Source organism: Hylobates moloch, unplaced genomic scaffold, assembly GCF_009828535.3.
Source record: "Hylobates moloch isolate HMO894 unplaced genomic scaffold, HMol_V3 SCAFFOLD_4, whole genome shotgun sequence".
NCBI lineage: Eukaryota > Metazoa > Chordata > Mammalia > Primates > Hylobatidae > Hylobates > Hylobates moloch.
The window spans coordinates 41,090,563-41,105,251 of record NW_026652279.1 but is presented as its reverse complement, the minus strand read 5'-3'; the positions used below and the strand labels follow the sequence as shown (position 1 = coordinate 41,105,251).

At 36.6% G+C, this 14,689-nt stretch overlaps 1 protein-coding gene across 1 annotated transcript in view; it reads right to left on the bottom strand.

Moving 5' to 3' along the window:
* Positions 1 to 3,666: 3,666 nt before the first annotated feature.
* The window catches only part of RABL3 (RAB, member of RAS oncogene family like 3), a 49,868-nt gene continuing 38,845 nt past the window's right edge, over positions 3,667 to 14,689 (bottom strand). The window contains exons 4-7 of the mRNA XM_058438153.1: positions 12,897 to 13,047; positions 8,635 to 8,706; positions 5,002 to 5,040; positions 3,667 to 4,421 (exon numbers count right to left, since the gene is read on the bottom strand). Coding sequence (XP_058294136.1) covers positions 4,356 to 4,421; positions 5,002 to 5,040; positions 8,635 to 8,706; positions 12,897 to 13,047 — 328 coding nt within the window. The 3' untranslated portion in view covers positions 3,667 to 4,355. The remainder of the gene's footprint in view (positions 4,422 to 5,001; positions 5,041 to 8,634; positions 8,707 to 12,896; positions 13,048 to 14,689) is intronic.

The window sequence follows — 14,689 nt, the reverse complement described above, 5'->3', positions numbered from 1 at the left end:
CTGAGAAAACACAGTACTAGAGATGGCAAAGCACTGGTTAGAAATAAATACATTTGGATTAAAAACAGAACCCAGGGGAAAAACAGTGTCAGTAATAAAAATGATAGCAATACATGAAAGACAAATACTTGTTTTGCCAACGGAAGACATGACAATCATCTCATGTTTAATTTGGCATGTGTAGCTTTGAGTGGGGAGGAGTGGCTCAGTTCATTAAGGTGAGATCAGGTTGAGGCAGCCAAAGATGAGCTTTGATGAATTCTGCTACAATGGCACTCATAAAGTACAGAGTTCACAATCTATATTCCCTACTTTTTGATGAGTTTATTTGTCTTTCTTAAAGGCTAGATCCTGACTTATCTGCATGAGAATAATCTGGCTTGTCTGTTAAAAATACAAAATCCTGGCCTTATCCTATACATACAGAAAGGGGAGAGTAAGGGAAGAGAGAGGAAATCCTGGAATCTGCATTTTAAGCAAGCACTTCAGGTGATTCTTATACACTTTAGAGTTTGAAAGCCCTCCATTTAAGTTCTTAATGGAGGTGCAGATTAATTGTAACTGGATGTCCAATTCCTTTACTATGCTATGGAGCAGCCCCAGCTGACCCTAGCATCAGATATTTTGTGTAGGCAAACATACCGTGAAATATTTGAGACACAGGGTTAGACTTCCTGGAACCCTTCCTCTCCCACCACAGTGATTTAGTTCAGTCTTGGGACTGCGGAGAAGTGAATTTCTAATTTCCTTCTCCTCCTTTCCCCAAAACAGAATCCTCCTTTGAATTTTGATATATTAAACCAATGCAGACACCCTGTTAGACCTTTAAACTTCTTAAAATAGGATGCTGCTTGTGCTTTAAAAAATTCAATTAAGCCACCATCTAGTAACCCATACAAGGTCCTACCTATGGTGGGTGCTACTGCAAACTATTGACATGAGGACTCAGAAACTCTGACTACGGGAGCAATTAGGAGCTCTTCACCTCAGTCTGATGTCTCTGCACATCAGTTCCATGAAGTCCATTGTCAGAATGAACAGAAAAACAACAGTGTCAGGGCACCTGGATTATGTCATGAATGCCTCAAGTTTGAGGAATTCTAAGAACCCGAGCTAAAGCTAATATGGATCAATTCTTTTGGGAATAGCTTTTCTTAGAGCACTGTAGCAGAGAAGAGCTTTCTTTCTTCACCCATCACTAGGTTCACAAATGAGGCACCTATAACAAAAGACAGATTATTGAGAAAAGCACACAAATTTATTTATTGTAAGTTTTACATGACAGGAATCTTCAGAAATGAAGACACAGAAGAAATAGGAAAACTTGTGTATTTTTATATACAGTCTTATGCAGAAGTATAATCAGAGGACAAAAGGACATAATCTAATGGTAATAAACTGTGGAGAACTTAGCAAGTCCTATTTGTCCAGATTCTTTTTGGTGTCTCTGTATCTGTGAGGATAGAGGGTACCTATGGAATGAAGGTTTTGTGATCTAGGTTTTATGGCCTGCTTCAGGGAAGAAGGGGTAAGGGGAAGGTATGAGAAACCTTGCTTCTGCAGTTTTCTCAAATATCAGGGTGCAATATTTTGGGGTTATGTGTCCTGAATCCCATCAACGTTAAGATGGAGAGACCAGCCCAAATCTTTAGTTGGATTCCAATTAAGTCTTATACACCCAAGGGACAGAGGAGTAGTCGTATATATGCCTTCACATCTGGTCACCTTCACAATGAGTCAGAAAATTGGTTAGACACCGAAATCACAACAGAAAAAAAAATCTTTATTGCTACCAACTTGTCCCATCAAGAGAGTAAGATATACATATGTAAAGAGATGGAGTCCCATTCTGTCATCAGGCTGCTGGAAGGCAGTGGTGCAATCATGAATCACTGCAGCCTCAAACTCCTGGGCTCAAGTGATCCTCCTGCCTCGGTCTCCTAGAGTGCTGGGATTATAGACATGAGCCAGCACCTGGCCAATTATACTTTTTAAAAAATATTTTGACATCTATACTTGTTTATTATCTAAAAGCATTTTTATGAATAGTTCTCAAGAAGTCCTAGCAAAAACTATGCTTCATTCTTTTTTGAAGAACTCTAGCTAATAATATTCATTTGTGCAAAAAGCCTTATAATGCTGCTGCTAATAATTGCAACAAATTTACCTTAGATTATTAAAAACTATTTTTTCTTAGAAAACTATAATTCAAGGAATCAAGCTTGGCTGCAGAAAGAAATGGAGTTGAGGAATACTGTTAATTTTTCCAGATTGACCCTGGAGTCATCAGCAATGGTTTACTTTTATTATTTATTTATTTATTTATTATTTATTTTCTTTTAGATGGAGTCTCACTCTGTCACCTAGGCTGGAGTGCAGTGACACGATCTTGACTCACTGCAACCTCCACCTCCCGGGTTCAAGTGATTCTCCTGCCTCAGCCTCCCGAGTAGCTGGGATTACAGGCGTGTGCCACCAGGCCTGGCTAATTTTTGTATTTTTAGTAGAGATAGTAGAGACAGGGTTTCCCCATGTTGGCCAGGCTGGTCTCAAACTCCTGATCTCAAGTGATCCACCCGCCTTGGCTTCCCAAAGTGTTGGGATTAAAGGTGTGAGACACTGCACCTGGCCCATTTTTATTTTTTAAATAAGATAAAAAATAAAAAAATCAGGATGAATTTTTTTTAATTAAAAGAAAGAGGAAGAAAGCAGAGGGAAGGAAGATTTATTTCTTAAAGGAGAAATACAAAAAGCTTAATTGGGTTAGGTCTCTGGGTAGCATTTGGTTTCTACTTCCCAACTGTACAGCCTATGCCACAACACACTTGTGACCAATTCTACATACAGATCATGATTTGCATAGCTTTCCTTTGTGTCAAAAAGAAACCAGGGCTATGTCCTTTCAAAGAGGAAGTAAAGAAAGGCTGGCGAACAGTCTAGCTGATGAAAGCTGCTTTAAAAATCCTTTTCCAAATTCCCAAGACTGCCTTTCTACAAGGACTTTCTAACATTCTTATTTTAATATCCTCTTGCAACATACCTTGATTTCCAAGATACTTCTGAAACCTAATTAAAATGGAATAGAAAGTAAATTTGGTGTTTTCCACCTATTTTTTAAATGAGAAATGAAAACTGTATATTTATTATTGTTATTTAAAAGTATGGAGCAAAATCAGGAGTGCAGAGACCTGCAGCAGAGCCGAAGAGAGAATATGGGTGATAAAGTGTTGAATAAATTGTTTTTAGAAATCAAATTCATATACTAAGGAAGAACTGGGGCAGAGAAGATTAAGCAAGCAAAAAGATAGGTTAAAAAAAGTAATGATGCACAATTATGGACACACACACACACCATCCCCAAAAAGCTTTGGAGTGATTATGAAATCCAAGAATCCTAGTTCATAATTCATGTAAATGTGTTGCTGTGGAACTTATTTTTACTTCTCTCTATAAATACATCATTGACACAGAATAATATTCTTAGTTTTCTGACTATAGCTAAGGGACATTTCAGGAGTTGACTTTTCCTTAAAAAAAACAAATGGAGAGGACGCTGTAAATCTCTCTCACTGCCCTTGCGCAGGCCTTAGATTTTACCCTACCTATTTCCAAACAGAAAACCTAGACTGCATACAGCAGCAACCTTAAGAGTGAGGGAGCTGTCAATTTTTCACATCATTTTACCGGAATTCTTTTTTTCTGGTATTGCTGTTCTCTATGTATTATTAATTTGTATTTATATTTAACTCTGGCTATTAGTCCGCCTCTTCCAGTCACTGAGCCATTTGCAAAGGAGAGAAGAGGGAGACAAGGGTGGCTATTATTAGGCATTCCTGTGTGTGACGAGGGTGGAGACAATTAAATAACACCATTTTGCATCTTTGAAATGACAGAGATTGTTTGGGGTAGACGACTCATGGCTGGTTAACAAGACTTTTCCCCTCGAGAAGGTAAAACAATGGAGATACATTTTTGAAGTACTTAATTAAGCTTTCAGCAATGAGTGTGGGAAAATTACAGACCCATAAAAACCCTCCTAGGCAAGAGTAAATTTTCTCTGCAGTACACTGTCATTGCTCATTTACTGCATCATTTTGACAACATCTCATATTTCCACAAGGCTTTTACATAATCTATACACAGGGACAGAAAGGTAAGGAACACAGAGAACAGGGACAAAGTTTGGACCTCCCGTACTGTCACTTCCTTTCATTTTTCCATTAAAGGGTAGGCTGAAGGATAGCATTTTGAGATGATTTTGTTAAAAGGCTGTGATGGTAATAATTGAACACAGCAAGAGGAGAGCTGTGAAAAACTGCCACTGCTTGCTCACTCTTCCAAAGCATGAGCATAACTCAGTCATAATGAAGGGTCTTTAATGTTCCTGCCCCAAATCTTTTCCGATCAGGAAAGCCTGGAATCTGTAGGCAAGAAAGATAATCGCATTAAGTCTCAAGCAATAAAAGTTCAAATACTAATAGTAATTTTTCTCTTCTTTTCCATTTCTGTATGTCAGCCTGCTGTTTCTTAAAAAAACAGCTTTCTGAGGTTTTACTCAGAAAATCACAGATTAAATAATAAAAATAAATTTTACCAAAATGGAAAACATTTCCCAACAAATTGGTGATAGTGTCATCTAAATCAGAAAGAGTGATGGTAAATCTCATAATACCTACTAGACTTTTATAGAAATTATTTGTATTGTGACAGACCCTGAACGTATACTCTTGGAGTCCCAAGCAAATTATTTTCTTCTTCTATTTCATAATGTAATCTTATTCCTAGATTATATTTGTTTCCTAGATTATATTTGTTTCCTAGATCCTTATTTTCCCTTTGTTCTGATTTTCTCCTTTTGTATTTAAAAGGAGAGAAGGAAATCAGTTGCTTGTGCCTACAAAGGGCTTTCCCCAACTTTTTAAAACTACTTCTGAACTTAAATTTGGAAATCACCTATCAAAATTTAAGAATCTATTTTATCAAGAAAAGATAGATACCAACCTGATTACCTTCTCTTAAAAAGTATCTCTTCTCTACGACCTGTGAAAAACAAAGATTTTAAAGGCTTAGCACACATACCTGCAAAAAGTGGCTAACTGAACGACCACTAATGGTACTAAAAGGAATATATCCAAACTAAGAATCTTTTCCATGCAGTACAGTGAGCTAAAAATCTGGTGTTAATGAGATCAGAATTGTGAGAGTATTTCCATAAAAGCCTGCCTCATTCCAAAACACATTAATGATAGATCAAAAAATAAATGATAACAAAAACTAAATAATGATAGAATGATATAAGATCCCATGCAATTCTTAGAGTATGGCAGCAAATCTGACTCTAAGTTTCCTAGCAGTCAGTCCCACAAGGTACTAAACAGAATCCATAAGATAAAAAAAGCACTTGCCTGCTACAATAGCCTTGTCGATTTTTTAAGAGGGGACTGTTTAACATAGCAAACCACCACATCCCTATAGTAAGTGGTGACAAATTCTATACGTCCTCAATATAGACAGATGACACAACATCAAAAGCAGTCTGATGACTGTTGTATTGTCTACTTTTTTTTTTTTTAACTAACTGCACCCTTACTTCAGTAGTTGCAGAATTATCTGCATTTGATAAGTAGAAAAAACAAGTTCAAGCAGCAGATGTATCTGCACAAATCCATCGCCATTATTGAAAAGAAACCCTCAAAATATATGTCCAAATGTAATAAGTTTAAGAGCACCATGTTTTTATTTGTTCCCCAAACTGCTGTAAACACTAAAGAGCACCATGTTTTCAGATGATGAAAATCATTTTCAAGAATAATAAATTCTGTTCTGACACTTGAGAAACTGCAATGGTTACAGAGGAAGTATTACAAATGGTCTCTGATTTAGGATGGCTTGAATATGCTTTTTGACTTTATGGTGGTGTGAAAGCAACATGCATTCAGTAGAAACTGTACTTTGAGTGCCCATACAATGGGCACTTTTTTCACTTTCAGTATAGTATTCAATAAATTACATGAGCCATTCACAACTTTTTAATAAAATAGGCTTGTGTTAGATGATTCTGCCCAACTGTAGGCTAACATAAGTGTTCTGAGCATGTTTAAGGAGGGCTAGGCTAAGCTGCGATGCTTGGTATGTTAGGTGTAATAAATGTATTTTTGACTAACAATGTTTCCAATTTACAAGGGGTTTACTGAGATATAACCCTATTGCAAGTTGAGGAGTATCTGTATTTTCTTTACATAGACCTGCTGTGATAAGAAAAGTTAATCAGATAATAATACAGATCAGCTGGAGATGAACTCTAAGACATTCAAATCTGAAATAATAAAGCTAAGAGTTCCTCTGAATGAGAACAGAGCATGTTCTTCCAAGACCAAGACCAGCTTGCTCTCTCTGGTGCGACGGCCATTCATCTAGATTCTTGCTGTCTTGGAGACTATAGCTGGATTATTTTTAGCCACAAGACACCAGGGCAAAGTTGCATTCACTTACCCCAGAGGTAGAAAAGTTGGTTTATCATTAGTGTACATCTTAAAACAATCCCACAAAAACCAAGAAGGAGACTGATTCCCTTTCCTCTCTATGGCAGGACAGGAAAATCTGATTATTCTGGAGTGTGAGGAATTACTACTAGCTGAAAGAGGCTGGAGAAGGGGTTAGACTTCCTTTTGGAGAAGAAATCTTTTTTTGTTTGTTTGTTTGAGATGGAGTCTCGCTCTGTAGCCCAGGCTGGAGTGCAGTGGTGCGATCTCGGCTCACTGCAAGCTCCACCTCCTGGGTTCACGCCATTCTCCTGCCTCAGCCTCCTGAATAGCTGGGACTACAGGCGCCCGCCACCATGCCCGGCTAATTTTTTGTATTTTTACTAGAGATGGGGTTTCACCGTGCTAGCCATGATGGTCTTGATCTCCTGACCTCGTGATCCGCCCGCCTCGGCCTCCCAAAGTATTGGGATTACAGGCGTAGGCACCACGCCCGGCCGGAGAAGAAATCTTTATGCTAAATTCTGGAAGAACTGATGGTTCTTTCACCAGAAAACTGGGTGAAATTTGGTTGTCAGCTCCTTTGGTTTCAGGCAACCACTTCAGTCTGGTGGTCTGGCCAACCTCCTAACCCACATACATTTTGTTGTGATTCAGGCAATAAAAGAGAAGTTTGGTTTTGGTCATAATTCTTTACCCCTGACTTGCAATGTGTACTCCTGATTTTTTAAAAAATAAAGCCTTGCCTGACAACTCAGATTATACCAGTCAATAACCCAGTTTCTCTAGGATGTAATTTAGTATATCTTATTTTTTAATTTTAGAACTAACAAAATTTTAAATTTAAACAACATACTGTGGGATCTTTCCAGGTCAGGGCAGATCTATTAAGATGTTGCTCATAGGGGACAAAATTTTGTATTGATGGGGCCATGGATCTAAACCCAATGGAAATTCTTACATTTTAAGTTTGAAAACAATGTGGAGAGAAAATGTGGCTCCTTGCAGTGCTGCACAACATTTTTCATGTCATGTCACACATAGAAAATGCTAATATTTGTATAGCACACTGGAGAAAATGGAAGAGGCTGCCAATCACCCAATCCCCCACCCTGAGGACCCTGGCTGCTCTGAGAACTGAGGGAAATCAGCATCTAGGCACATCTGTACCCTATTTGCCACATATCAGTTAAGAAGTTTTGCAGTGAAGCAAAATTTTCCTAGTGGCCTATTAATTGAGGAGGGTGCTGGAGCTTATCTAATGCTGACAAAAAGGCCAAATATTAAATCCCAAATTATCTAAAGGTGGGGCTTATCCAATGCTGAACAAAAGGGCCAAATATTAAATCCCTAAATAGTTAAAAGAAAAAAATGATTGATAAAGAAGAGCTATGGGGAAGATGATTTTCTTAGGAGACGTCACTTAAAAAGAAATACAACACAGGAATTAACCTTTTTCAATAATACCTGCAGAAAGACATCCTATTTTACCTTACTATGCAATGTCAGCATTGGGGAAACAACTTAAACTTCGTCAATACTATGTGCAATAAAGTTGTATGGCCTTGTGAAGGAAAGACAAACAGTGCTCTAATTTACCACTATGCTGGGTCATTCTACATTTTCCTTCCAGTTGAGGACAATAAAACGATGTTAGCAGAGAGTCAATAATTGGAATGCAAATATTTCTGAGAGGGAAACACTAGGAAATCAAGAAGACATTACCTTAAAAGGTAACAGTAACATTTATGTGGAGAATATTAACAGCTAGGAGAGCAAAAGGAACTCAGGGCTTTAAGCAGAATCTCCTCGGGTCAGTGCCTTTATGGGGGTGGGAGGGTGAATAAATGAAAAAAAGAGCTAGAAAATGGGTAAATAGAAATTATTTTAAGGAGAGGAATTAGATATCTTTTTAAAACCCCCATTTAAATCCAGTAGCTTTTGCCCTTTACTTAGAGAACACTGGTGATGGAATAAATACGTCAGCAGGCCTTGGGCAATTATACCAACAGATAAGAGAGATCAAAACAAGTATTATTCACGCTGTGAAGTTTTGGACAAAAAAATAAAGGGTCATAGGATTCTACAAAAAAATTTTAAACTCTCATAATATATAAATTAAGTTTAAAAATAACTTAATTGAAACCATTACCTTATCAAAAAACCTACTGAGCTTGACAGCATTGGAAGAACCTGCAGCTAAGTACCGTGGATTTGTGCAGTCCTAGAAGATAAAACGTAAGATCCACAATTGAAAGTTAGGAAACCCAAGCTCGTTGCTATTCATAACTTATCCTGTTGCACATTTCTATAGGCATAATACTATTAGGCATAATACTCTCATAAAATATTCAAATAATTTTCAAATTATGGTGCACAAAGGAGGAAAGTACTAAAGGAAAATAAGGTCACTTAATCTTTGTCATTTAAACAATTTTAGAGTATATCAAATCAATGTATCATCATCAAATAATTCACAGAGGAAGACAAGATTACTAATATTTTACTAATAACAAAACCAAGGTACTAATGGAGTGACCTACCTACATTTACCCTGAAAACCAGAGAGAGCGAGCCATGAAAAACAGTAAGCATTTCACTTTTAGTGCTAGTTAATCACCAGTGCTCAACTAATTTAGTACTATGCGGTTCATATGAATCAGAGAAAGCATGAAAATAAGGATTTAGAGGTGCAAAGAACAAACAGAACAATTGCCAAGGATTTCTCTTTAGATGCAAGGTACTACATCTTTTGGTAGGCCACAGAGATATATTTTTTTGGTAATAAACATCTACTACTATTGTTTGATAATAAAGATATATTACTACTCTTTGATGGAATTTTTTTATAGGAAAAAAAATGGGCCCAGAAGGGACAAAACGATCTGGAACATTAATCATTACAATAACTTTAAAACCTTAAAAGGCCTACTATCCGCTGGAATTCCAGTGTAGCTGGTTTTTTTTTTTTTTTTTTCTCTTGCTTGTTACCATTGACTTGTGACCTTGAGAGATAGAGTACCTGAAATGTACCTAAGACCAAACTATAAGGGCTATCATGTAAGCTCCTTTGCAAGTATGAAATTTTGTCTTTTAGCTATAGACCCTCTGTGCCCCTATAAATTACTGAAATTACTATTGTTACATTTATTCTGTTTTTGCAATCTCCAGGCCCACATGATTCCTTTCTAATGAAGCCTCCTATTTTATTCATATGCAACATTTCAAGGCTCACATTTTAAATTTTGGCCAGAAATGATAATACATTCTCTAAAACCACAAAAAAGAGAGGCTACAACAAAGTTGTCAAAGATCATAGAGTACTAGAAATCAGGGGTCTTCAAAGCCAGCAAGCTCTAAATCAGAATATCCATCCCAACATTTCTACTCTGTGTAACATTGGTTAGGTTACTAAACCTTTAAATTTGGGCTTACTGATTTGTGGAATGGGGATAACAATATTTTATTTCATGGGATTTTTGTGAAAAATTAAATAATCCATACCTGGACATAGTGGGTAGTAAAATATTACTCCTCCTCTCTTCAATCTAAGAAAAATTTTCAGGCACAACAAGCACTTACCATAATAAAGATAATTTCATATATGGATTATGTAGACTGAAATGTCATTGCACAAACGATGGTATTTGAAATAGTGTTTGAACACATTTCTACAGCAATTGGGGCATATAAGAGACAAACCTTAGACCTGTGGTAGAAATGTTTTATAAAATAGATATTGATTAGCTAGTCATCAGAATGTCAAAAGTTTGAGACAATTCTAAATAGAGCTGAAGTACTAAATATAAAAACTAAAGCAAACAACAAGCAAACAAAAAAACACCCCCAAAACCTTAATTCCATGGTTCCATAATTTCAGGTTGACCAGCTAGAGAAACACTATGATTTTTGGGATGAGAAATTTAGAGCTGAAAGAGCCATCTGCCATTTATCATGGCTGAGGGAAAAGCCTGAAAATTAATAGCTCCAAATAGCTTGTCTGAGCTTGAGAAAGGACTATTAACTAGGGAAGACACTTCAATGTGATCACTTCAAAGTAAATACATGATAGAGAAAATTTTTTACAGGGTACAATAAGCCTAACAGGATTTTAGAAAATAAGTAATGGTTCACCTATTTATAATTTAAACAATTTACATTTATTCAGGCAGTTATTTATTAACTTTGAGTCCACCTTCGACGTATACATTTGTTAATTCTTACTTTTCTACAGTTTTAAGGAAATTTATACAGTCACTGATGTTAGCACAAATATTGTTACATTAGTTTTTATTTGAGGCTTTATATTTAATTGCTGAATTTTTGATTGCTATTTCTTTTTGAAACTCTCGTATTCAATTTTCCTCCTCATTTTTTCTTCCCTGCATTCTCTGACCCTCTCCTATTGTTATTTGTGCTGTGTTCTTGAAGCTGTACACTGATAAAGGCCAAAAACATGTTATATTTGAACTTTTTGGAGACTGTGTGTGCTAAAGTCTCACTATCTGAGTACCTTTACATCTGACTCACAGTTAAAAGATGGCCTTGGCTTTGTAAGGCAAGTAGGAATAACACACACACACACACACACACACACACACACACACACACATATACACACGATTATCACAGAAACCCACAGGCAACAGAAACAGATACATTCTAAAATATATTAAAAGTATGTGCTGAAACAAATTGTTTTCAATGTAAATTTCTCTTTGGAAATAATATTCAAAGTAATCTCAGCACTTCTTCAACAAGAATATTATATATCTATATAGCAAGAATCCTTTGGAATATCATGGTTCAGTGCTGACTACCTGGGGTATGCACATCAAATATTCCATTGTGGCAGCTGAGAAAAATGAGGGGCTCTCCACTGCAAAGCAGAATGTAAAGAACAATGGAATAGCAGGCAGAAGCTAGGGGTAGAGGTGGGGCTGAACTAAGCAGTGTTCACAAACATTGATTCATAGAATAAAGGCATCAGAATCACCTGAGTTATTTGTTAAAACTACAGATTCCTGGTCCTCGTGCCAGGCTTGATGAATAAAAATCTCCACCTGTGGGATAGTTAGTCACCATTTTCCATAAGTACTATTGGTAATATAAATACACAATCAGATTTGGCTAACTGTTGGTCTAGATGATTTCTAAGAGTTTTTTCAGCCGCCAAATTCTCAAGGTGAGTTGAAGGATTAATTAAGTGGAAAAGAGGCTTAACTGTAGAGCACAGGCTCTGAATCTGAATACCCTAATTGACCTGGGTAATCTTCCTTGGTCTTGTTACCTCTCTCCTTCTTATCTTTAAAAAGAGGATAGTAATAGTACCTGTCTTACAGAGTTGATTGTGAAGATGATGCATGTGAGATAATGTATGTAAATAACTAAAACAGTTTTCAACCCGTAAGTGCTCAGTAAATGTTGATCACTAGTACTATCACACCACCACCACTGCATTTCTGGAATGCCAGTGCACAGTTGCAGAAATCCTATTTGTGAACAACAACATGACCATGACTAAAGTTGCTGGCCAGGATCTTTTTCTGGGATCCTAACAGGCTTACATGACAACCATTTCTTAGCTTTTTTAAGCGCTCAGTTCTCATTGAGCTAGTTATCTCATCAAGGGACTCAATCCTCTATATATGCGTAAGTGTACATAAATTAGTCCTTATGAAGCACTCCTAGTTTAAGGTTTGTAATTTTTTCATGTATCTGTTAGGTTGCCCTTTAAGGTAAAATTTGTAGCTTAAGAAGCTAAGAGGCTTTTTAAAAGCAAGAATAATACACTTATAGTGCCACTTTAATCAATTTATTTTAATTTTGGTGTGATTTTAAAAAACTTTCTCAAGAAAAAGCCCATGGGCCAGGTGCAGCGGCTCATGCCTGTAATCCCAGCATTTTGGGAGGCCAAGGCGGGCAAATCCCTTGCAGTCAGGAGTTCAAGACTAGCCTGGGCAACATGGCAAAACCCCATCTTTACTAAAAATATTTAAAATATTAGCTGGACTTGGTGGTACATGCCTGTAATCCCAGCTACTCGGGTGGCCTAGGCATGAGAATCGCTTGAACCCAGGAGGTAGAGGCTGCAGTGAGCTGAGATCATGCCACTGCACTCCAGCAGTCTGGGCGACAGAGCGAGACTCTGTCTCAAAAAAAGAAGCCCACGATTTAAATTATTCATAGACTAAAGTTGGAACATTCCAACAGATCAACATAAAAGGCTGAAGTGACTGTGCACATCTCTCAGTCTAGATATGTTGATTCCAATCTTGACTACATTTAGACTAGAATCCAAATAGCCTGATTTCAAGTATAAAGCTTCTTTCACTAGAATATATTATTTGAATATGTCTTTAGTTTTGTCTTTACCCGATAATAATACAAGCATGCATTAGTGAAAATACACACCAAATTAATTTCTTCTGGATTGAAATCCTCAGCCAGGAAAGCAGTCCTAGTTAAAACTTCATGGCGCTTTGTTTCATGAATCTGGTCCAGTTTAGTCCCTATTACCAACAGCGGTATTTGGTTATCAGCAAACTGTTCTTGATCATAATCCCTGTGATAAATAATAATGAACAGGTGAATAGAATGTACCTTTCTGATGTAGATGTGTAATATTTAAATGCAACTAACTTAAACTATTTTACTGAAAATTAACTGATTTTTGCTGCCTTCACCTATAAATCTACTTTCCTTCCAACTTCTTCCATCTACTTGTTCTTTTATCAATCCATCCTCATCATCATCAGATTCCAGCTATTCATCTAACTTCTCAAAATTTGGTCCCATGTTTTTATTGAATATTGAATAATATTGAATAATTGAACAACTAAGTGCCCATCAAGTATATTATAGTCAGTGGACTTGACTTCCAGTGTAGCTCTGTCTTCTAAGGCTAACATAACAGCTCAGGAATGTTTCAGAGTAGAAGCAGAGAGTGGATTTAAGCCTTATTGTAGTGAAAACCCAAAAGCCTAGCATGGCACTCAAGCCTTGTGCTAGAAGAGAAAATGGCAAGCTTCTTGGGTACCTTTTGGGGTATGCATTAACTCTATGTCTACAATACACATTTCTGTCTGAATAGTAAAGAAATAAGAATAAGAAAATAGAAATAGAATAAATAAATAAGAAAATGAAGACTAGAATAAATCAAACATAGGTGATACTATAGCCTGGGAAAGGTCGGTTAAACACATGGAAATGGCAGCAAACAGCTGAAATGCAAAATGAACAGTAAAAGGAAAGAACTTAGTACCAAGTAGTTGTTTCCTGAAATGAGAGCCATGGGAGATAGAGGACGGGCAATAAGAACCACTTAGGGTTAGTGGCCTTGGATCACTGGCTATTACAATCCTTATTTTTTAAAAAATTTATTTATCCAAAGAACAGAGTGGTGATGTAAATGATACTTCTCATTACTGAAAAGAACACAGAGGCCATTGCTGTTGAATTAATTTAAATTCTACTCACATATTAGAAATAAAACAGATCTGGATTTCTGACACGTTATAAGCTCAATTTACAACAGTCAACAAAATCTGGTTGTGCACAATTTATGACAGCAAATCAGTATTGCATAATCCAATCACTACAACCCAGTTGAGCATAGCTTTTTTTCTTCCTTTAACACTACTTTTCTTTCTCTTACAGAAATTCTAAATTGGGGTAGGGGGCAAAGTTACTAAATATTTATGCCCTTCACAATAATCTTACAGAGCCTCAGCAAACTGTTCAGCCTCGGAACACAAGTGTTTTAACTATATAACCTCCCATCTCACAAAAATATTACCATTCTATTTATTGCATCAAAGCCAATAATAGCATGATCAAGACTTTTGATTATTCATACCAACAGCAACCCTAATTAAAGAGACATGGTTCAAAGCTGCAATTCGCTTTGTTAGGGAATAAAGTTTTGAGAGGGTCTTTCCTTTAGGACTGTTTCCTTCTGTCTCACATACAAATTTTTGCATATCTTCTATCAAATATCATCTTTGATGTACATACATCTCTCAGTCTTGCACAATTCCTTGCACATTGACACATATAAAGCATACATATATAGTTTGCTCTCTTATTTCTCTTTTTAGCTTTCCTTTTATCTTTTTCATAAAATCTGGCAGCATCCAATTTAAAATTTAATCTTGAAATCTTCTTTGGTAAACTTCTGCAGAACTTTATCATGGATGGATAAGGCT